Here is a 24,493-nt window from a genome sequence, read left to right on the forward strand (position 1 = left end):
ATGTTGATTGTCACCAGGAGAAGAGGGATTTGATTTAGTGTTTTTATTTTTTAAAGGTACCACTGCCACTTTTTTTTTTTTTTAAAGACAAATGAGGGAGTATAAAAGAGGGAGTATAAAAGTGCAAAGCCACCAGGAAATCCAATATAGGAAATAGTGTACTGAATGGATTTGTGATCAGTCCAGTCTAGTCTTCTGTTGCTAATGGTGGCCAAACACCGTCTGCTCCACACAGAGGTGCGACAAACACTGCAGGAGGCAAAGGTGGTTTAAGATGTGAAAACAGAAATCCTAGAATTACGGAACATAGTAGGGATGAAGGGACCTCAAGAAGTCATTAAGCCCACCCCACACCAAGGCAGGGTCATGTATTCCTAAACCATCCCCAATAGCTGTTTAAACTCTTCTTGAAAACCTCCAATTACAGGGAGTCTACAAATTCCCTTGAAACCCACTCCAGTGTGTAACTATCTTTATCATCAGAAAGGATTTCCTGATGATTTCTAACCTAAGTGCCCCCTAAGGCCCATTAAACCAATTACGTTTTGTTCTATGTTCAGTGAACACTAAGTACAATTGACCACAAACCTCTTTTTAACAACCCTTAACAGCTGAAGATCATTTTTGGAAGGGATCTAAAATATTTTAAAATGTGCATATATTGTAACAACTCTTGGTGTCCTTGCTGTCCATATACATCCTGAAACCTCATTGGTTTGTAATTTATTCATGATCGCCTTTAGAATGTCTACCAATTCTGTTCTTTATTGACACTGTTCAGCTACTACATACACAGGAAGACCTTTCACACAACTGACAAAGAAGATACTGAGTTAACCAGGTCATATGGCTTTGGAGTGTTTGACTATCACCCTGTTGAATACTTAAAGTCATCACATAGTAGAAGTAAAACTCTATTGAAAAATAGACACTTTGATATTCAGAGCTTGTGCTTGGAATATTGCTACCCCTTTTCTTAAAAACTTTTATAACAAAAATTGTGCGGCACTCAGAGTGTATAAATCTTTATTGGTGCTAATGGGGTTATGTGCAACAGTTGAAGAGAAAATGCTTCCAGGTACAGTTATTTATGTATTTAAGAATGCTACATTGATGATATCATCATATGGACTTATGGTAAGGAGACCCTTGAAGAATTCTATAAGGATTTCAACAATTTCCATACCACCACCATCATCAATCTGGGCCACTCTATACGAGAGATCCATTTCCTGGACACTACAGTACAAATCAATAATGGTCATGTAACAGCACTCTGTACCAGATACCACTCACCGCTTATTTGAGATCCTGTGGAAGCTGCTCTTAGGGGCTTTAAGGGAGGTTGGGCTACATGAACATCATCCCAAGTCTGCTGGACTCATGTATGAATCTGGTGTAATATGCACAATTCCAACAGGACCTTAAAGCTACTCTCATCCTCGGGTCACTTCAGGGTTCTATTAGAACGGTAGTTCCCAAATTTTTCAGCATCGCACCACCCCGTTATGATTTTTGAGAAACCGTCACACCCCCACACCTTTTTTCCCATCATTCAACCCCCCCTTTTAACAAAAAAATCAATTTGTAATTTAAAATAAACACAAACTTGATATAAAAATGTTATTTAAAATTAAAAATAAGCACAAATAGTTTTTCTTGCTCCCTTGAGGATGCCTGGTGCAGCCCCAGCTGGCTGGGTGCCTGAGCCCCATGCCAACCACCAGAGCTGCCCGTGTAAGCCACCCACCCGCCTGAGACCTGCACTGCCAGAGCTGACTACCAAGCCCTGCACCACCGGGGCCAGCTGCCTGCCCACCAGCCACCCGCACCACCTGTGTGCCAGCTGCATGAGCCTCTCACTGCTGGGGCCAGCTGCCTGCGCCCAAGCCACCCTGTGCACCCAGGGCCAGCCGCTCATCTGCCAGCTTGAGCCATCCAAGCCCCACAAAACCTGCAAGCCACCCGCCTGAGCCCCTCCCCTCCCACAAAGCCAGGCACCACTATCCCCTGCTCTGAGCCCAGCCCCTCATCTAACCCCATCGTCCTCCCCCTCCTGCTCCAACCCACATTCAGTCATCTTTGCAGGAGGCAGCTAGCTCCATGTGGGTCTTCGCCAACTGCCTGGTTCTTATAGTGGCTGCGCCAGGTCATCCACATAAAATGGCAGGGGCTGAGAGCCAGAAGCAAAGGCTGTCTCTTTCTTTGGGTGGGGAGAATGATGCGGGGGGCTGGGTCACCTCATGAGCCCCTGGAATTTCTTCACGCCCAGTTTGGGAAACCATGTATTAGAACTTTTCAAATAGCCCTGCCAGTGAAGCAGCAGAGGTGGAACCCATTTTTCATACTGAGAGTATGAATTAGTGGTGGCAGTCATAGCTACAATGGGTCAGGTATCCTGAACTCTCACTATTACCAAAAAAAACCTAAGTCATTGAGCTAAACTGACACCTGATGTAGGAACTGGTGTGATTCACTGCTTTGGAATGGGGCTGAAGGCCTGCAAAATCCTCACTGATGTTGATAACAATAAGCATGTATATTACAGAGCCAATGTCTAGCTGTTGATAAAATTCTCTGGGCTGTGTACATAATTTACAGGATGTCTATTTTGCTGATGTATCAGAACTCCAGGCTGGCTCTAAAATATTGTTTGTTCATTCAATGGTAGTCTCTGAAACGCCAAAGCCAGCTGGCACTCTACTTCTTCAATAGTATTTTATCCCATGGAGATCTACGGAACAACAAATTAAACCAGCTTTCGGTCAATCTCTGGAATCTGGCACAGAAGCATGGCTTTGCTGACACCAAAACCATGGTAAGAATAACAAGGACTGACATGGAGTGTGCCATCTGTGGAATTCGTTGCAGGTGCTCTTCCTTTTACTCCTGCATGTGGGAAGGGTCTGTTTATTAACTTATTTCCTTACAACAAAAACATGTTCATTCAAATCACTTTGTAAATTGCTTTGATTTGAAAAATAACTTGTCCTGTGCTTACTGTTGATTTTATATGTGAGAGCACATAACATAAATGCCAACTTTTCAATCAGTCTGCTCAAAACAGAAATCCAAAGTAGTCTTTCATTTCTTGTGTTCTGGGCCCATGGCAGACAAGAGTTATCAGTAAAATGGAGCATGATCTTTGTTCTTTTATGATCAGTGAGCCACTTTCCAAAACTAGCACCCAAGCTGGAACACTAAGCAGCATGCTGGGTACTGAATAGCCACCTTTTATATTTAGACTGCCTTGATAACTTGCATCATTTTTTGTAAGTGTGTCATGCCTTTGTTGGATTTAAGAGAACTGAAAATACTGGTGCTAGGAGAATTTTTTTTTTCAGTATGAGACAGCTTTACTCCAGATGAAACTGCCTTTCTATTTAATGGAGAATCAGCGTGGTCCAAGCCTCAAAAATAACACGTTGAGCCACACTCGTGATTGCCAGCTCTGGGGTCAAGTGTGTTTGGTATTTATGTATGGATGGGTCTGCAATATTGAAACCAAGTGAAAATCAAGAGTCCTTATTAAAAATGTCACATGGCCATCAAGAAAAAGTATCAAGATTTGTGTATCTCCTTTTTCTTTAGGTAAAAACATTGGAATACATCAAGAGGCAAAGCAAACAACATGAACTGAGTCATTTTACAGAGCTGGCTCAGAGGCTCCTCCTGCAGTCCAGGGCCTGATGTTATGTGAGGAGATGTCTCCAAGTCCATAAAACAGAAGCTTTATCTTGAGCTTTTATTGGTGTTCAGCGTATTTTCTTATTTAAGTTCAGAGTATGATAGACTGAGTTGGACAAGGTAAACCTTTTCTGACAAAGTGCAATAATTTGAACTAAGCTTGGTTCCAATGGTGTCATTAAACAGAATCTGATTCAAGTATTTAGATTCAATAAAGTGTATCTTTAAAATTTCTGATGGCAAATAACATTCCAGACTTGAATCTGACATGATCTTAACAACATAGGAAGAAAATTATCCATGTAAGCCCATTGAGTCCCCTCATCCCATTTAGGACATACTAATGATTTCCTGTGTATGAGCAATGTTGATGTAACATATTTCACATTCAGCTGTAGTTCTAGATGAGAAATGTCTTAGATTTCTTTGCATAGTTGTTTACAATATCTATATGGCCAGTTCCACTATAAGGACAACATGGGTGAGATGTGACTGTTTTCTGGCTTTGAAAAAATTTTTATAATATACTTACACCAAAATGTTGTTGATGCATTCATTGTACTTTTAAAAGTGCTTTGTTAAATGGAGGGATATGGCAATCCAGTGTAAAGTCGAGAGGAAAATGCAAAGGTATTTCAAGTCCTGTTTTCAGTCCAAATGCAGTCTCATCAAATAAAAACTGTTAATGTGCAGTTTAGTTCCTCTGTTTATTCCTTATTACACATATCCACAGTCATCATCTGACTGACTGAACATCCTGTGATTATTAGTTACATTTGCTATTATACTGCTTAACAAATTTCTCTCTGCCATTTCTAACCAGTGGCAAGGAGCCAGAGATTGCTTTAGTGCCAAACATGCTCTAGTTTTGATTATTTAGGCAATTTGAGTTAATCTCTACAATAACCAAGGATGACTTAAATACTCTCGTTAAATTTTGAGCAGTTGTCTTTTGTTGAGGGTGACAGTCCTATTGTGTGAATGAATTTCTGTACTAAAGTAGTTTGTGTTCTGTGGCAGGCATACCACTTAATGCACTTAGAATGGTGTCGAAATATTCTCCATGCTGAGACTGATAATGCTTTGCCAGTTAAAACAAGCATTTTGTTTCTCTAAAAACTAGTTTAGCTGGGGAGCATAAGTGTTAATCAGTCAATGATTGCAGTTTTTTATGGTTTTTGCTACTGGTTAAGAAATGCAGGTGTCCATTACTTGTGCATCATCACACATGCTGGGGTTTAAAGTGGATGCAGCTTAAATGCTATTTAAGAGAAGAAAAGCCATCTGTAAAGATCGGCTGGTTGAGGTGAATGACTGCTGTGGTTGCCAGGCAACTACTGATTTTTTTTCTGCAATTTTGAGTTAGTGGTGATTACATTAAAGGGTCCAGTTGTCAATGAATGCTCACTACATCATTTGCTGTTCATAATTTAGTTGGGTATGCACAGCTTGCAGTAGAGGGTTAGGAATAACAGCTTTCATTCAGAGGAGTTGACTATTTGTTGCTTGTTAGTATTTTTAAAATTTAGATTGGAAATAAGGTTTTTGAGACAATCATGTAGTGTATGTGACCATCAGAACAAGTATATCATAGCTATCCAGTAAGGAAATACTGGCTCATATGTTGTGAATACATCAATGTGAAGTCTAGTGAGAACCAGAATTACAAGTGGTCGGGGGAGAGATGGTGCTGTCTACATTAGATTAAGCCTTTTCTTTAAAAATTGACCTGATTGTGTGCAGGAGACTCAATCTCCTGCCCCACCACCTCCCCACCCCCCGCAACAACTAAACAAAACAAACATGGGTGAACATGTTTATTTGTGTTAGACAATTTGTCTTGGAGTGTTCCACCCATGGTTCAATGCCTGTGGAAGCCTGGGAGCCCTCCAGCTAAATATCTGCTGCACCTGTTTAGTAGGAATGTTAACAGTGTGGTGTACCTGTTCATGGGGTGACAGTGTAGCAAATGCATGCAAGGATTCTGATCCTGTTACTTGTACAGCTTTCTGTGATACATGAACATGCACAATGCCAGGATCCTTTCACAGAAGGTAATACACAAATGTCACAGAACAGCAGACACCGAACAGCTCTGCAGCCTGTTTTATAATCAAATGTGTGAGGTGCGTGAACCTCAGTTTTTCTTAACTGACTGAAGTTGCCCATAGCATTTCACACATTGTCACAGTGTCTTAATTTTGCAATGGATTTAAGACAGGTCTGTAAGAATGGTCATGCTGTGTCAGACCAAGGGTCTATCTAGCCCAGTTGCTTGTCTCCCAACACTGGCCACTGCCAGGTATCCCAGTCCCTCTCCTGTTACTCAACTCTAGCATCTGACGTGAATTTATCTACTTAATTGAACCCTATTAAAGATCTGGTCATCACAACATCCTCTGGCAAGGAGTTTCATAGGCCTACCGTGCATTGCATGAAGAAAAACTTCCTTTTGCTTGTTTTAAACCTGCTACCCATTAATTTCATTTAGTGATCCCTAATTCTTAAGTTATTGTTCTCATAACATTTCCATATTTACCAGTCGTGATCTTTATACATCTCTAACGTATCCCCCTTGTCTCTTCTTTTCTAAGCTGAGAACCTCTCAAACTTTGACATTCTGTATATCCAGATGACAATGATGCAGTGTATCTTTCCATGCTCCACGCCCTTGTTTTCTTTTAAAAGTTAATGAGCAAAAACCCAAGAAATTTAACTAGTGATCATGGTGTTGGAAAGAGAATTGAGTTAGGACTCTGTGCAGGAACTATACAGGCAGAAAGAGCTGTAAGATCATGACATAAGTTATGAAGGTGCCACAGTTTACCCTAACCATACTTGACTTGTGGTAGGACTTAGCAGACACACCACCCCCCCTAAACTCAAATTTTAAATGTTCAGTGGGGTGCCTCCTCTGTTACTGTGGGTGGCCATCCCTGCAGCCACCCATTGCCAAAAATCCTAACCCTTGATACACTACTGTTAACAGGCTGTAATTCACCTGTAAGGAATTATGTCAAATGCACAAGCATGGCAAAATAATGGCCATAGAAGATTTTTACTATACTCTTCACAAAATATGTGCAAATATCTAATTGGGAAATAAATGAACACACCCAGTCTCCATAGAAACAATTGGCTTATAAAGCTACAGTAAAATGACATTTAGGTACAAAGCATAAAACATTTTCACTATAAATGTATACAAATTTCTCAACATTACAGCTGCTAAATACAGGAGAAAGATTGAGGAATGTGCATGTTATATGCAGCTAGCATGGAGGCTAAGATAGGGCTCCTCAGAACAAGGCTCACAGTGTTAGACCATCTCCTCACTGCCCCCCATATCCCACCCTAACCCGTGGAAAGCCACGAAGGATATAGCCATGCAGCCAGGGTATTGCAAGAAAACTGCTATGTGAAAATAACTCACCTACACTATGCCCCTGCTATTTTGAAATAAATCTGAAATAGTGGGTGCATTATTTCAAAATGGGTTAAACCTCATTGCAGGAGGAATAGTGCCTATTTCAAAAGGGGTGCCATTAAGCACTATTCTATGTCTTATTTTGAACTAGTTATTTCAAAATAGGTGCTATTCCTTCTTAATGGCACCTGTTTCAAAATAAGCGCTGTGTATTTCGAAAGAGCCAAGTGCTGTTTCGAAACATTTTTGTGTGTAACAGCCTTATTTCAAAAGAGCTATTCTGGAATAGCTTATTTCCAAATAAGACTGCTGTGTAGACATAGCCCCGGTGAAAATGTAACCCAGTTTACATGCATAGCTTTTCCAAGTTTCAGGGAGACAATGGCACTCCCAGTGACTGACTCTGGAGTTCCAAATATGCATAGATTGAGTAAACATACAATTGCATTTATACAGTTCATGCTTTTTTGTACACAACCAGTGAAAATGTGACTAACAAACGTAGGAGTTAATCCAAAGGTTAAGAAACAGGAATTTCATTCATGCAGCCTGGGCAGTTCTGAGAAACAGTCTGGGCCACACCAGATCTCAACAGCCAATGAGCATTCTGCCAACTTACTGCAACCAGGATTTGGCCTTTAAAATAGCTACCAAAATAGATGAATACAATGTTAGCCAGGATGAAGAAGCAATCAAGAATAAATCAGTGACTCTTTAAAAGTTACTATCCATCTCTGGTCATGCTTAACTGGTGCACAGAAATTTTAACAAATTCATCTTTATAGCTACCTTATAGATACAATCACTCACTGGGTTTTTTATGTTGAAATAAAATGTTACTTGGGAAGTGTAAATGATCTGGCAAAAAGTAGCCTATTGATCAAATTCTAGACGTACCTATAGTGTATCTTTCAATGCTAAATTCCATAATTTGGTAGCAGAAAAACATTTGTGCGGATTTTATATTAAAAACAGGAAAGTAATCATTATGTTGCCCTTGAGTCACTAAAATGTATTAGGGTTTTAAAATGTTTTGCATTCTTAAAAGTTCAAGTAAATATTTACAAGATTTAAACTGCCACAGGGTACAGCTGCAAGTCTCAAACATATTCTGATGGAGATTCTCTCTCTACTAGTACAGAACATGCTGGTAAACCTTTGAGGTACACTGGGATTTGTAATTGAGCAGAGCTTACATCTTAGTCTCACGTGCAGTAAGATTTCAAGTCACATCAGCACTTGGTGCTGTAAAGTTGCAAACCGGTGGCTGAACTTGGTTTCATCCACAAAAAAAATGTAAAGTTTGAATGGTTTTTCATTCCCCTCACGTTACTGCAACAAAATTTAGTTATCAAATTTAATAGATCTAGAAGCATACTTGTCTATGTGCACTTTTTTGTTGGCAACAGGCTGGAATCCAAGGCCACATCCTTTGTGCTGCTTCAAGTTTAATGCTTTCTCAAACTGCATTTGCAGGGTCTGCTTTAAGGTTTCCTCACTTTTCCTGTTCAGAGCCAGGTTCGGCTTTTCTCTGGCTCCTGGTGGATCTTGAGTTGAGATGGAACCCTTTTTAAAACCACCCATCAGTTTAAGGAATTTTGTTTTTTGGTCTGAACTTTCAAAAGTAGCTGTGCTCCACTGGCCAAACTGTGTGTCCTGCTGAAAAAAACGAAATGATTAGGAAGTTTTACCTGAACTGTATTATTCATAAACTCACAGGATCAGAACATAAAATGACACCAGCATTAGGGGGTTGCAACCACCCCAGGGGCCACAAAGATTGCGATAGAGACACCAAAACTAGTGGGGTGAGGGAAGGGAAAATTGTTCTTCCCACTTCTGAATGCCATCTGTATGCCTGCTCCTTGCTGTACTCCTGGGAAGCACAGGGTAAGGAACTGGCTGCACTAATCATGTAACCAACCGTACAATGCTCAGAAGTCTCCTTGCCATTGGAGAAGGCAACTTCTCTGGAGCAGAGTGAGCTGGAGGTTTGAAGGGGAAAACCCTCAATATCCCTGTGCACCAAGCCATGTTCACTACACACCATCAGAAACATCACCACAAACCCAATCCCATTGTCTTTTGCAGGCACTAAAATCTACAACATTCTTGGAGCAAGTAAATGGAAGTAATCTTAAGAACCTTTGAACGAGGCATGCACACCTCCTAAAGAAGAGATGGGAACTGCATGGAAAGACACCCATGAACACCCCCTTCCTGAAGGGATTTTGTCTTAAAGATGTTCAGAGTTTCTAACAATTTGGAACCCATCTGCATCTAACCTAGAGGCAGACCGAGTGGTTTCATTTTTCTGGCACAGTCTATCATAACTGCTTCTGTTATTCAAGTAGTAGAGGGGGCTTTGCTGCTGCTCTAGCAGTCAGCAATACTGAGTACAGTGTAGGCTCCCAGTCAAAAAGGGCAGAACAGCATCAACCCCACACATGGTTTGGCCTATGATGGAGCTAAAGGAGAAGGAAACAGACTTAATATTAAGTAATTATGAACTAATCTAAATATTAGAGCAGCTAGGCATTAATAGGTGCCCATGACTGACTCTAGAGTATTTCCTGTTGTTTGAGATTTGTCTGTCAGATTACTACAATTATTGCTACCACGTTGTGCACAACTAAAACCACTCCCCACTATTTTCAGAACTTCCAAAGGATGGAATATAAAAATTACAGCCTAAATTAAGGTTTGTCTAGAATTAAAATAAATGCTTCAACTATTTAAATTCCTGTGTAGAAACAAGATAGCACTGTTTACCACAAATTCATTTCAGAATATTGCATCGTTGCTTTGCCTCAGTGCAGTAAATATGAGCCACATATGGACAATTACAGCATTTACTTCCCAATTATGTAACGGGACAGTCTGTCACACTGTGGACTGATGCTCCTGTGAACTTTCAGAAATAAGCTCAAGAATGTTCAGCGAATGTTTTCAAAGCCATGGTAACCAATAAAGAGAGGCTTGCTGTGTTCTATTGGTTGCAGATGGAACAAAAGGTGCATCATGAGCCATTTTAAAACCACAGTGACAATAGACAGCTTGCAGACAACCACTGACGTAGCTGAATGTGCAGTCACAGCCCCAGATTCATTCCCGTTTTGTCCCTGGTGCTTCTTTGCCCTTTATCTTTAGGCATCCAACTACTCTGCCATCTGGACACTAAATTCCCAAAGACACAAAAAGCCTTCTCTAGCTACATTTAAGTTATTCTAATGAGCGGTCTGCTTGGCTTTTCTAGAAAAGGTTTCAGGCCTGTCCTGTGCCTTTTCGTTTTCCTTTCTCAGAGGTAAATATGAACAACCTCAGCAATTAAACAAAAATTCTAACTATGAAGACACATCCAAACTTGGCCTATGGGTTCTGCACAGTGATTCCTTCCTTCACTAGTTACCTAGCCTGTATAGGCAAAACCTTTAAAAAGATCTCAATCCCTACAACTACTGCCACTCTTGGAGTTTGTCAGTTGTTAGCTCTAGTCTTCCATTTCAGCTGCTGACACAAGCAGAACTACTTGTGTCACACAATGGGGCTTCCCATCCACCAGTCATCTTTATACAGTACTTCAGTTAAAATGTGAATAGCCCACTTCACCAAAATTATTTTTGTTGTGTACTAGCTTCAGGGGGCGTATGCTGGGCTATACTGTGGCCAAATTCTGGTGTGGGGATACCCTGTGAAAAAGTACAATTCACCCTTTGTATTTATGGACACATTGCAAGTCACATCGGCAAATCTCCTCACCTTCCTATTACTGAAGAAAGCTATTTTCTGTAAGTTTCTTTACACAGTCCCTGTGGGTGGCTTGGAAGTCACAATGTCATTGTTAATTCTTTTCTATATCTGGCATGACTGACTCTTCCATTTTCACCTTTCAGAGTGGGGATGACCCACAGTTAACTTGAACTAATACGTTATTTGTCCTCTGATTAGGGGTTAGATAAACTGGTTTAAACTACGGGAAAAATCAGAATTCAAAATGCAGCTTTCACGAATGCCTTCAATCCATCCAGGATTGAACTAGAGAACGTAGAAAAGTTCACGTATCTGGGGAGCAACATAACGTATGATCTAGACTATAACAAGGAAATAGAGATTAGAATAGCGAAAGCAAGAGCAAGTTTGAAAGCAATGGATAAGATCTGGAAAAGGAAAGCGATTAGCTTAGGAACAAAGCTGAGCATCTTGAAAACGTGTGTATTCAGCAGCATGTTCTACGAATGTGAGACATGGGTGACGATAAAAGATTCAAAGAGAAGAATATTGGCATTCGAGAGTTGCTGTTCTAGAAAGATCCTGAGAATAGGATGGATGCAGAAGGTCACCAGTGAGGAATTATATAGGAAGATACAGCTGAAAGAGACCGAAGGTTATACAATGCAACTTACAGCTATTTGGGCATATTTGCAGAATGAATGACAGACAAAAAGTCAAGACACTGGTATCTGGCATAATAGACGGTTCGAATAGGAGAGGAACACCCCACAGAGAATGGTGGTGCAGATCTAATCTACAGAAACTAAGCCCCAATGCACTGAACAGGGAAAGATAGAAGGAAACAGCGAGAGAAGCATCAGACACCAACAGGCGCCGAGCCCATGGTCGATGACGATTCAATCCATCCAACTCAATACTTATGACTTAATCATGGTCAACAAAACAGCCAAGATGATACACAGCATACTACACACATTGCAACAATTACAATAGTGCAGCAAGCTGGGGAGGGCTTTTGTAAACTACACATAGCCAGTGGGTATAAATGCTTTTAATTCTAAATAGATTAAGATGTCTGCTTTTAAAAGATGACTTTCCATATTACTGAGGAGTTTCCCTTCAAACAGCATGCAAACCACCTCACTGCTATTTTAACTTTTGTAGAAGTGTTCATAATTTTGTCATTCAGCTACTGTAAGCCAGTGTCTGTGACAACCATTCTTTTTGGAGGTACAAGATACATATCAGCACAAATGCAGAAATAATTACACCTTTTCAAACCCTATAATTTCTTAAGTTAACTGCTGGCAATTACTACATATCAGCTTTTACTGGATCATTTCAGGCATGCTCTTTGTGAAGCTCGCTAATTAGTCTTCATAGCTCGTATTCTGCTATGTGCTAATAACCACTGATACATCAGCATCAAAGGACTGGGATTCCTGGCCAACATGTCACTTTCTGAATGACTTCAGAACCATTAGGTACAGGTTTCAAGGCATAATTTAAAATAAAAGCAGAGTTCACATCCCAATCCCCCACCACGCAAAATTTACATGTTTTATAGATTTCTGTCATTTGATTTACGTATGTTTGTACTTTACAGGAAACACTTTCATATCTAGCAATCTATCATGCAGAACTCGCAAATAACTGGCCTTCTAACCATACATAAATGTTAGCTACATTTTCCATAAATACAATATAGTGAAAGTAAATACAAATACAGTATAAGTTGACAGTGTATAATACTACTGTTGGTAAAAAAAAAAAAAAAAAAAGTACTCTGCATACATTTTTGTCTGTTTCTTGATATCTAATTTTGTTTTTCTTTACTGTTACACATTGCTTGGTATGCCTCTCTGTTGTCTAGAATATCTGAATATCCCGCAAACTCCCAGTCCCGGGGACTGCCAGATACAAAAGAGTTTACTGGATTAGAATTGCGGCAGTGTTCTGGTATATTTCACAGACAGTGGAAATGATCTGGGATACTAAAAAGGCCCCCATTCCTTTCTGAATCCCACTGTCCTGCTAAAGACCAGCAATTACAGCAACTGACAGATGTTCCGCTCTAAACCTGCCAGAGAGCAGAAGATGCAAAGACAAAGAACCAAGACAAGCCCTACGGAGATGTGGGTGTGAGCTGTGAAAGGTGAAAAGACTGACAGGGAAAGGGGCAGAACGCACTGTTTTCTTGTTCACCTTTCAGCCTTTCCACTTTGCTCACCCCCACTTGAGTTGAAATACCAGGCTGCGTTACCAGCAAGCTTTTCACATGGATTCGGGCGGTTTCTCCAGCCCCTCACCCGCATGTGACCTTCCTTCCCAGAAGACAGGCTTCTGCCTCTAGACATGCACAGCAAGTCAGTATGGAGACTTTAAAACAAATTGGCTGGGTTTGCTGCTGCTCAACAATTTGGAATTAGCTCTCTGCTCGCCGTTTCTACCAGGGCAAACTTTGTGCTATTTCTAGTGCCAGTGACAACTAAATACATGGGTTAATGTTATTTGTATTCGACAACAAATAGAAAATGGGTTTGCAGCAAATTCATCTTGGCTAATTCTCCAGGGGAGCAGGGAAAATGCTACTTTTCAGGACTAATGATGGGAATTAGAGCTCTGTACACTCACTTCTATTGGCGTTTGGCTAGTCTGCTCCTAGTGTCTCTCGGGACTGGACTAATTTGTTCTCCAGTATGACCTCAAATTTGCAATCAGAAGAGAGGCTTGTCTGCCAAGTGGTGTACCTGACTAGCGTACAGAGAAGGATGTGGTGTATTTTCAACAGAATTGCTGTGGACACATTATCCCATCAGATCAAGCTCTAGGTTCATACGTACAGATTCCACTTTGTTTCTGAAACCCTTCGTTTTGCCAGATTCTCTATCAATCTCTTCTTGCAGAGCTTGCCGTCTAACCTGCAAGGAAGAAAAATAAAACATACAAGACACTGGTTTGGGGGTGAAATTTTGGATAACTGCAGTCACAGCACAAGGACTAGCTGTAAAACCTCTTTTGTAGTCTAATTAAGTTAGCACTCTAGCCTTTTGCACACTCGATTTCAGAAGACAAAAGCCATTATTCATTTTCAGCGTGAGCATTTCTTACAAATAAATGGGAAACATTAACTCTGGTATTCAAACGTATTAATCCTTCCCATCGGGACTGAATTTTCTTGGCACAAAGTCCACTGCAGGTAACAAATATACTGAAAGTGCCAGCGCAGATGAGGCATGAACAAGTGAGCATTAAATCTGATCAGCTACTTCAAATCTTTTGGCATCCACTGCAGTAGTGGGCTCCAGATTTCAGCCTGCTTGGCCAATGGAAGGTACAGCAGATTCCATCTGGTAAGTAGTATTCTTGCATGCATGCTCGCAATAATAATCAATGGTTTCTTATCTACAGAGAGCATGTGCACACTCATGTGCCTTGCAGACATATCTATGACTAGGATTTGACTCTACACAAAGCTACACAGTATAAAGAAATATTATACCTTGTCTATGTTTATTTCATCACAGTTTCCTTTCTTTTCCTTCACAACTGTTACATCATCCTTACATTCCTGCAAAACAAAGATATACACCTGAATATAAGTATGGATATCGACTCACTTCACTGCTATTTGAATCGTGGCAGTGACAAATGTGAGAACATTTTCTAATAGACATAGTGGTGCTGCAAAATCAGGTAAATGGACAGTCAATTTCTAAACTGCAAGAGACAACTACACCTGTGCATGTCCTAGTTGAACGATTTCCGTCAATGGAGAGAAACATCTGCCAAAGATTTGCAGAACAGAAACCCATTTTTTCCAGAGAACATGAGGGATTTGTAAAGACAGGAGTAATATACAATACTCTGTTGTGCAAAAGATGGAGACCAGCATTTCCTGTTAAAGAGTTTGGTAAAAATCAGTTATTTATTTGAATCTGCAAATAAAAAGGGAGGAAGTTACCAGTATAAATCTGTGACTCAAACTAACCAACAAGTACAAAGAAACCTCCTCACTGAGGTATGCAGGTGCCACTTTAAGGATAACTTAAAAATCAGTAACACAAATCAGTAACAAAGATGTACTTAATAGGCAGCCCATATGTTGGATAAGGAATGGGGAGGTTAGGATAACAGAAACTTAACTGAGCCGCAATGGTAACAGAGAGAAAGCCGTGGTAGTCTATATACTATCAAAACAAAGTGCTTTAAAGTGCTACTTGGCTATTTTTTTTGTTTTGAGCCACAATGGTTTGACTAATTGAGAAAAGGCACCAGAAGAAAGACTAATTCAGGAAAAAAAGGAACCATAATTCAAGCATGAAATAACAAAGAGCTGCTCAGACAATACTTGTAAGAGACTCATGCTAGTAAAGGTGGTTATTTCATTTTGTGGGTTTTTTGTTTGTTGTTTACCTCACCTTGCCCCCAGATAATTGAGCTCATTTTCTACATCTATCTTTTGATACACTAAATTCACATACACACAAATACATCAAATCCCAGCAGGAGACAAAAATGCTTTCCACAATAAGGAGAACTCATTCTCTAAACAAAAAAGAAGCATCCAGTTTATTTCTCACTGGCCTAGTACTGTGCCACAGGACCCTTCATTGCTGGCCTAGTACTGTCACTCCAGATTTCTTTAAAACAAAAGGGAAAACAGTGATGACAGCAACAAACCAAGGTCAGCAAACAGAGCTACAGTGATTGAAGCCTGAAGGGTAGGTGGCAGGCAAGAAAGGGAAAACTGAATGCATTTACCCTGGCTAATCCACAATGACTGATTGACCCATAGTGGGTTACTGACCACTGAAAATTAGCAGGATCAGGCCTTCATGCAGGATGAAATGATCTGAAGTTCTACTGGGCATGACAGAAGCTGAGCTGAGAGTGATCAGCACCTCACAGAATTAAGGCACACATAACCAGATCATTTAAAAGAAGTACACCTAGTTCTTCCGTACAGGATAATCCTGGCTTATGTTGCTCAGAGCTATTGTGACTGGACTCCATCAGTGTCACGAAGTCTCACTAACAAAAGGCAGCACAGATACAGCTGTGGGGCCGTTGCTGCAAAATGAAAGGGGTGTTTTGAGAGACAGTATATCCATGGGGCTTATGCATGTGTAACACAGTGCCTGCCATTAAAAATGTCAGGTGGGGGCAAAGAGCATCTTTTATTGGACAACCTGCTGGCTAAGAGACAAGCCTCTCAGGACCAACAAGACATACATTAAGACGGCCAGCTTTTTAGCATTCCTGGTAACTTATTACTATTGGTATTCCCTGTTGAAAGTGTACAGAAAAACTGTGAGTACCTCAGGCCCCTGTTCTACTTTCACTGACACCAGGAGCAACACTCATTAAAGCAGAACAGGATGGGTTCCTCCAAGTGACTGCTGGCATGTGCTGTCTTACACATGTGCCCCGTTGTGTATTCATTTAGTCAGCAGGGAGTGTTTAAATGCGCGTGCAGCCAGACCCTCAAACGGAGGGAGCGCCAGGGTTGGCTCAACTCCTACAACAAATATGGGTTTTAGAGCAGGGAGGGGGAACCTACAGCCCCCAACTTGCCTTGATCCAGCCCACAAAGCTTGGGGCTCCTTCCCTCTCCTGCAGTGGGGTGAGCCAGGGCTGGTGCTCCAACCCCATGAGAGAGTCTGAGCCTGGCCCACCACCCTCACAGCTGGACTGTGAACGCCAGCTCTCCGCTGCGGGGGGCAAAGCGTGAGGAGCCAGTGCTAGAGCCCCTACATGGGTGGCTCTGCCTAGTAGGGTCAGGAAGAAAGTGGCTTTGCACACTGCTGACCTCCCTCCCCGACCGCCAGGCTGGGAGAATGGCAGCACAGGGGCCTTCAGGCTCCAACCAATGCTCCTATTGGATGGGAATCACAGCCAATGGGAGCAGCAGGGGGTGGTGCTTGCAAGCACAAGGTAGAATAGAGCCACCTGTGCTCCCCCAGCAGCAGTGCCAAGTAAGCACCCTAATCCCACCTCTTCTCTCCTTCCTGCCACACCACTCCTGTACCCTCCTCCCTCCCACCCAGATCACACACCCCCAGCCTTCTCCTGCATCCTACCTCATGCCCATGCCCTGCACCCCTGCTCCGTTCTTGTACCCCACATCCAGCTCACTCCCTGGCAGTCCCCTCCCACCCCCTGAACCCCTCCCTTTTTTGCCTCACACCAGAGCCTAGAGAGGCTCCACAAACATCTACTAACCTTGGGCCCCCGGAAGGGCCAATCTAACCCTGGGGTGGGGGGGAGCCCTGAACCTCGTTGCCCCTCTCCCGCTTCCCAGCAGGCGACTAGGGCATGGAAGGGTGGGTCTCCCCCATCATACTGATTTTTCTGTGGGTACATGTCCCCCACTCAAAAATGCTTCCCACTCCTGTTTTAGAGCCTCAGAGTTTCAGTCTCTATTTCAGGACCACAGTGAAGGAGCTGCAATATCCTCTGTAAATCCTCTATATATCCTCACAGTGCTCACAGACATTTTGTATGAGAGTTAACATTAGTAAAGACTTGTTGCCAACCACGGCAAATTTGTTATCAGTGAGGAGACAAATGTGAGCCTCAGTTAAACATTGGGAATGGCTGTGTAGTGTCTTCAAAAAACACTACGGGGCTTGCAGGCAGAAGCAAAGCAGCGGATGTTCTAAGAGATGCAGTGGCATGTGACATGCATTAGTAATTAGAAACTGGTCCTGAATTATAATGCAGTTGAACAAGTGACCAGGAAGCACTACACCACCTTCTGTTACAAGGGTGTAACAATAACCACATTTCTTCAGAGCAGCACTACCCTGATTTCCACACTTTGGGAGGAATTTCTTTCAGGTAAATTTATTTAATGTACCGAGGATGGAACATGAATACATAGTGAGAGAAAACATGTCTCCCTTCCCCCATTTCATCAGCTGCTTGGAAGGCAATTTGCTGTGCTTTCCATCTTCATTGTCCAGGACCCTCACTCTACTACCTTTGCCACTGTAAAGCTTATCTTGCCTGTGCACAGGTGGGAACAGCTGCATAAATCCAAATAATGGCCCCCTCATTGGGACAATGCCAATTTAATTAGAAAATTTATCATCACAGCAATAAAACCACCATGTCCTTCGAAAGGTCAAAAGGAAAAAACAAAATAAAAAAAACCAAGTAAAGGCAGCTACAGCCCCAACTGTCCAACTCATGATAGGTGTACACAAGCAGTCACACATGTACTCCAGGACCAAAAAAAGCCCATTTTCACGCTGCCATGTAAGCTGCAGACTTCACTTGCATGCTGGAATCGCTATACGATGAAAAGCATTGGACCCTGAAAGGCGCTGCAGAATTCCACAAAACACAAACATCTGTGGAGACACACCAAAGCAGAGTACACCCAATTTACTAACGTGTGCTTTGGCTCACAACTGAGCTAAATGGAGACAGTGTCCCAGGCAACCCCATCATGAATCTAACAAATGGACAGTGTTTTTAAAAAATGTGAGGCTGTAACGCTAACACTGCACACACAATGGTAGAGCACACCGAGTGCTAACTACCACAGCGGCAGAGTTATGCCTGAGCCAGAAAAGATGCCAGTTTTACAGATTTAAGTAGCGGAATGAGAATTAGCTGTTAGAGCACAAAGTAAGGAGGCAGTGAGTTATATTCCCTGCTCAGCCACTGACTCAGTGTGGCACTGTCTGTTGCATCTCATCTGTGCCTAAGGTTTCCCTGCTGTAAAGCAGTTGGAGAAGTAATTACTTCTAAGGGTTGTTAAGACATAACATATGTAAAACCTTAGATAAAAGGCTCTGTGAAACTGCAGAGTATATTGTCATCTATGGGTTGAGTTTTAGAGATGCTAAGCACATGCAGCTTCCACAGTCTTCAATGGGAGTTAGTAGTTCTCAGACCCCATGCCTGCAAGCGGCAAGGAGAGAAAGTGATAAAACTATCCTGCCACTAGTGACTCACTGTCCTTACTGTTAAATAGAGTGGAACACTTTGAAAAACGCCAGAGAAAAAACATTCATTTGAAAATGCTTGATTTGCCAAGAGTTTTTAGAAGCACATTAGATACGTGTTTCAATTCAACACAGCCCTCTATCTCATGAGCAACACCGTTTCTCCATATACCTTCCACATCACAGCAAACTCATCTGGCTATTCAACTGGCACCACAATTTTAAAAATCTGTAATGTTTTTTCCACAATAAACAATCAATCTGCTGGATTACTTCTCCAATTATTTGGAGCCACAGATTTCTGGAGTTTTACTTTACCTAGCTCTTAAACACCCATTTATTTTGTTTAGCCTTTGCTGGATTGTTTTCATTTAGGAGTTAAGTTTAATTAACAAGTAAATTTTAGTTTAGGTCACATCCTCTCCAACCTTTGGTCTACCAGAGTTTAAAGATCAATATTTGAGGTCTTGAACACATTTGGGATTTTCTGGAAGGTCTTGTCCACATTAGGCAGGTTTTTCTTCCCCCTTAAAGTTCTTCAACAGTTGCTACTAGTATAGGTAGCTCTTCCAGCAGTGGCAACAACAGATAATCCTTAAGGACGACAAAATGCCTAGCACAGACAAGGTGCTGATGGGCACTGGCATTTTACCATCCCATCATGTAGACACAGGTCTAGATGGCATGGTGATAAAAACACTTATCCCACTCTACACCAGTACTGCTACTACTGGTATCATGAGACCAACAGTGGGATGGGTATGAGAAAGTTCAGAGCAGACACACCCTTTATTTTGTGTCTATTTCATCACCACCTGGTGGAGTTATATGTGCATTTTATATTTTTGTAATTAAAACATTACGTGGCTATTGCAACAGACATTACAAATTATAAAATACTTCTCTGTCTCCCAGGATTGTTGTGAGGTTTAGCTCATTCAGCTCTGAACTTGCAGGCTGTTCTTCGGTTTCCCCCTACACATAACTGCAGCCCCAGTGGTGTAAATGTGGCCACACACAGTCCACCCATCTGGAACAGCTTGCAAAATTGGACTCTTCATGTGTACATGAAAAGCTCTGAGTTCCTCAGATAGAAGATGGAAAGAGCTTACCATTTAGAGCTTACCATTGCCTCATTTTCTGTTTTAACTGTGACCTTTTTCTTTTTCGGTCTGGGCTCTTTAGCACAATTCTGTGATCCCTGTTCATTTCTTTTCTCACCCTTATTGCCAAAGTGTGCATTATTATTGTCATTAAGTCCTTCATTTACATTATCCACTGCAAGGTTTTCCAGTGATTTGGATTTCTTTTTCCTCTTCTTTTTATTATTTTTAACAGGCGCATTCTTTTCATTTTCAGATGTTTCCCGATCTTCATCCATAAGGTTTACAGACTCTTTAACTCCCTCCTCTTCCTGCTGAATCTCTCTCTTTTTCTTCTTCATTACCGCACTGTCATCTTCAGAATTCTCTCTGTGTTTTTTACCAGTAAGTGCTTTTTCCTGGTTCTTAGCATCTTGGTTTTTTGGAAGGCTTTCATTAGAAGCTCTATGACTTCGGTCCTGATTATCCTTACATGTTAAGGAGGAAAAATCTTTGCTTTTTTTATTCTTTGTTACTTCTCTGTTGCTTTCAGAGTTCTGCACAATGTTCTCTTTTTGTTTTTTTCTTATGAATGAGTTTTCCTGGGAATTGGTTTCTTGATTCTTTCTGGAGTCTCTTGTTGAAAGATTCTCATCAGAAACACCCTGATTGTTTTCCTGGTTACCTGCCAGTGTTAAGGAGCCATGTTTGTCTTTCTTCTTCTTTTTCACCCTCTCTCTCTCACCTTCAGAGTTTTGGACAATATCCTTTTTTTGTTTTTTCCCAGTGCGTGCTTTTTCCTGTAAAGTGGTATTACTTGTTTTTGTAAGGTTTTGATTAGAAATTTCATGATCACTGTCTTGAATTTCTATCACTGTTATAGAAGAAATGTCTCTCTCTTTCTTTTTCTTCTTTTTTTTGGTTACTTCACTGTCACCTTCAAAGATATGGGTGATATTCTCTCTGTGCCTTTTGCCAATGACTATATTTTCATGAGAAAGAGTTGTATATTTCTTTGGAGGGAACTGATCGCTGTCCTGATTATTCTCCAAGAGTAACAAGGAAAGATCTTGGCCTTTCTTTGACTTCGTTTTGAAAACTTTAGATTTCTCCTTTATTTCTTTTACTGGTTCAGACTCTGAATCCCTTTCTATGCACACAAGATTGTCTGAACATTCTCTTTTCTTTAATTTGAAGCAAACTTTCTTCTTTTTACTAAGCTTTAATGTATCTGACTCCTCTTCTGCTAAGCATTTCTTTTTCTTCACCTTGTTTTTTTCTTGTGTGTCAGACTGGTGTTCTTCTTTAATTTTGATGACAGTTTGCGTCCCAGTGTTCTTCGTTTTTTTCATTTTCTTTTTCTGTGTTGTTTCCTCATCCATACTCCCTCCATCTTCATTTATTATCATTCTGAAAACAAAATGCAGGTCAGTGCACAGCTTTAGTATTGCAACACAGAGCTTTTTGCTTAGTGTTTCACACTCTTTTAAGCTGTTAATTCTGCTTCAACTATCAAGACGACACTAAAAAAAAAACTACTGGTCTGATTTTCTGGCATGCAACAAACCCACAGTTTCCTTTCCTAAGTTAAATATCCAAGGAACAGCTCTTAAGATCAGACTATAAACATTTCTTACACAGTTAAATCCATCAACTATTTCTTTGAATGAAAGGTCTGTCCACACTCAAATCAGAACTATGTTAGCTACAAGCATACTGAAAGACTCCAGGTGTTAAGTATGATTTTTCTGAGTATTATCAAGAGAGATTTTTCTAAACTATGCTGACCCAACCATGACAGAAAACTTTCTGTAATAGGACTGCAGCCTCTGTGCCCTCCATAGACCAACAAGGATCTTCCAATTCTAACAGCCAACATGATGGAGTAGGTAATCAGTGCATATTAACACATGGATTAAATTATCTCCAGCCACAATAGAAGAAGAGACAAGAACAGAGGTGGTCCAACAAATGAGTTCTCGCAACCCTCAAGATGGAAGGAAAAGATTAGGTTTATGTCTGAGTTACCTACTTCCTGATATGTTTCATAGGTAAGTTTCGACTACATACAGCGTCTGTGCACTCTGACTGGAGCAGGGGGAGAACACCACTCCTATGTTACCTCCCCACCCCTTTGCTGTCTATTATATGGGACTCCAACAGAATCACGCTAGTTGGAGCTAGCTGATTATAATCACATTTAACATAGTCCTCTCTGGTTAATGGGATTAGTAAGCACTACAATGTGAGCAAGGCATGGAAGATTACACTCATAGGCAACACTTGGGGGATACCAGGGGGCTCACACACATTCAACATCAGCACCACACTGCTTATGATAACTGCAGGGGAAGCGAACTTGGACTAATTCAGGCCATGCCCCTCTGGAAGGCAGGCTGCCCTGCACTCACCAGAAGTGGCATGGCACTGGGGTGGGGGGATGGGCAGAGCAGGGGCAAGGCAAGCCACCCCCCTACACCCTCCCCCCCATACCTCTGATTACACCATTTAGCTTCAGGTCTGAACAACATTTAAGAGAGGAATGAAGTGGAATGGCTGAATTTATTACCACACAAACCGTTCTTCTTTCAGAGATATTAAATTTGAGCTTCTTCAGTACCAATATTTGTAGATCTACATTCTGCCACCAACACAAAGTATTAAGGAGGCAACTCAGGTGGTTGAATTTAGCATGTCCAAGTGACTCCCAAAGACTGCAGGATAAAATGAGTTCTTAGCATTCTTCCCCTTTCCCCTTGGATGCAGCTCTCCTTCCTGAGTAGGCCCAAAAATATGCAGCCAAATCAACTTTTTAATGACTTTGTCGGGGAGCTCTGAACTGTAGTGATATGTCCTGCTCTAAATGTAGCCAGAAATACAGAATTGACAGCTCGATCAGTGTTCTCCATTTCCAAAAGACTTTGGGCTTTGTCCTCACAAGCAAGGGACAGGAAACCCTCATCTGCTAGTTGTCCCCAACATTTTCTCTCCGAGAGCACACCATTCATGGGAACCCTCAATGAAGTCAGCAGAGATGTTGGCTTCCCTCAAACAAGCAACTCCCTGAACATCCCAGATGCACAACTCATTTGCACAGAGGTCCTCAGTTTTCACCCAGCTCTCCCAGTAAGAACAGCCCCAGAACTCCCATCTGCTGCTGCAACTCAGACCCAACCAGAAAGGGCTTCATAGCAGGGAGGAAACTGTGTGTAAACTAATGCTAAGGAAATCAATCCGTGCACGGCTTCTGGTGTACTGGCAGGAATGCTACCCTAGAGCTGTGACATGCACTTCCCATGCTAGGGAATAATGGCTTATGGACTCTCTGCTAGGGCAAACATAAGAACGGCCATACTGGGTCAGACCAAAGGTCCATCCAGCCCAGTATCCCGTCTGCTGACAGTGGCCAATGCCAGGTGCCCCAGAGAAGGAGAACAGAAGACAGTGATCAAGTGATTTATCTCCTGCCATCCATCTCCTGCCCTTGTACTGAAGGCTAGGGCACCATACTTTACCCCTGGCTAATAGCCATTTACGGACCTAACCTGCAAAAATTTATCGAGCTCTTTTTTAAACCCTAATAGAGTCCTGGCCTTCACAGCCTCCTCCGGCAAGGAGTTCCACAGGTTGACTGTGCGCTGTGTGAAGAAAAATTTCCTTTTATTAGTTTTGAACCTACTACCCATCAATTTCATTTGGTGTCCCCTAGTTCTTGTATTATGGGAAAAGGTAAATAATTTTTCTATATTCACTTTCTCCACACCGTTCATGATTTTATATACCCCTATCATATCGCCCCTCAATCGCCTCTTTTCCAGACTGAAAAGTCCCAGTCTCTCTAGCCTCTCCCCATATGGGACCCGTTCCAAATCCCTAATCATCTTAGTCACCCTTTTCTGAACCTTTTCTAATGCCAAACATACTGCACTCAACAGCTCTTGCAAAAGGAGGGACTATCACCCCCCGCCGGTGCAGCTCCCCCAGAGCAGGCTGCAGCAGAGGATTACTATCAGAGGGGCAGCCGTGTTAGCCTGCAGCCGTAAAAACGACAAGAAGTCCTGTGGCACCTTATACACTAACAGATATTTTAGAGAATCAGCTTCCGTGGGCAAAGACCCGACACGTCAGATACGTGGGGAGAAGACTGTAGAGGTCTGCCACAGGTCTGCTAGTCAGCCGCGCGGCTTCAGCGCCCGGACCCCATCACGCTACAGCCTCTGCCCGTGGGGGAGCGGCCCTGCACCGCAGGTGTGGACGCCGGGGCTGGCCGGGCTTCAGCGAGCGCCCCCTTGCAGGGCTGGGGGCGGGGGCGGGTTTCTCGCTGAGGAGACCGAAGGTTTGGGCCTTCGGCATTCCCGGGAGACGGGTTATTTACCGCGTGGTTCTAACGTGACGGGAAGGACGCATGTATCGGCGTTAGCGGCAATTCAGTGCCGTACCCCTCCTCTCTACCAGCCACCTCCAAGTGCTCCCAGCCCAGCCAGCGTCCCTTTCCGACCCCGCTTACCTGCTGCCGACGCACGTGCGACCGCCCCTCCCCCCACAGCGTGTCCGCCGAGCGCTGGCCCGGAAGCGGAAGACGGGGTCGACACGGGTTCCTCAGGGGA

The 24,493-nt window shown here is 42.2% G+C and overlaps 2 protein-coding genes across 6 annotated transcripts in view; one reads left to right on the forward strand and one right to left on the reverse strand.

Moving 5' to 3' along the window:
• Positions 1-4,379, forward strand: part of VPS35L (VPS35 endosomal protein sorting factor like) — a 128,709-nt gene extending 124,330 nt beyond the window's left edge. For all 5 annotated transcript variants that reach the window (XM_075010607.1, XM_075010608.1, XM_075010609.1 and 2 more), the window contains 2 exons: positions 2,672-2,818; positions 3,592-4,379. In XM_075010607.1, the coding sequence (XP_074866708.1) occupies positions 2,672-2,818; positions 3,592-3,690 (246 nt within the window). In that variant the 3' untranslated portion in view covers positions 3,691-4,379. The remainder of the gene's footprint in view (positions 1-2,671; positions 2,819-3,591) is intronic.
• A 138-nt stretch (positions 4,380-4,517) lies between these two features.
• KNOP1 (lysine rich nucleolar protein 1) lies at positions 4,518-24,449 on the reverse strand. Its single transcript, XM_075010612.1, has 5 exons — positions 24,394-24,449; positions 19,931-21,296; positions 14,349-14,417; positions 13,690-13,767; positions 4,518-8,770 (listed from the first exon to the last, which is right to left on the reverse strand). Exons 2-5 carry the CDS (start codon positions 21,293-21,295, stop codon positions 8,459-8,461), a joined length of 1,824 nt encoding a protein of 607 aa, XP_074866713.1. The 5' UTR covers position 21,296; positions 24,394-24,449; the 3' UTR covers positions 4,518-8,458.
• Between the last annotated feature and the right edge of the window lie 44 nt (positions 24,450-24,493).

This window comes from Carettochelys insculpta, chromosome 16, assembly GCF_033958435.1.
Source record: "Carettochelys insculpta isolate YL-2023 chromosome 16, ASM3395843v1, whole genome shotgun sequence".
Classification (NCBI taxonomy): Eukaryota; Metazoa; Chordata; order Testudines; family Carettochelyidae; genus Carettochelys; species Carettochelys insculpta.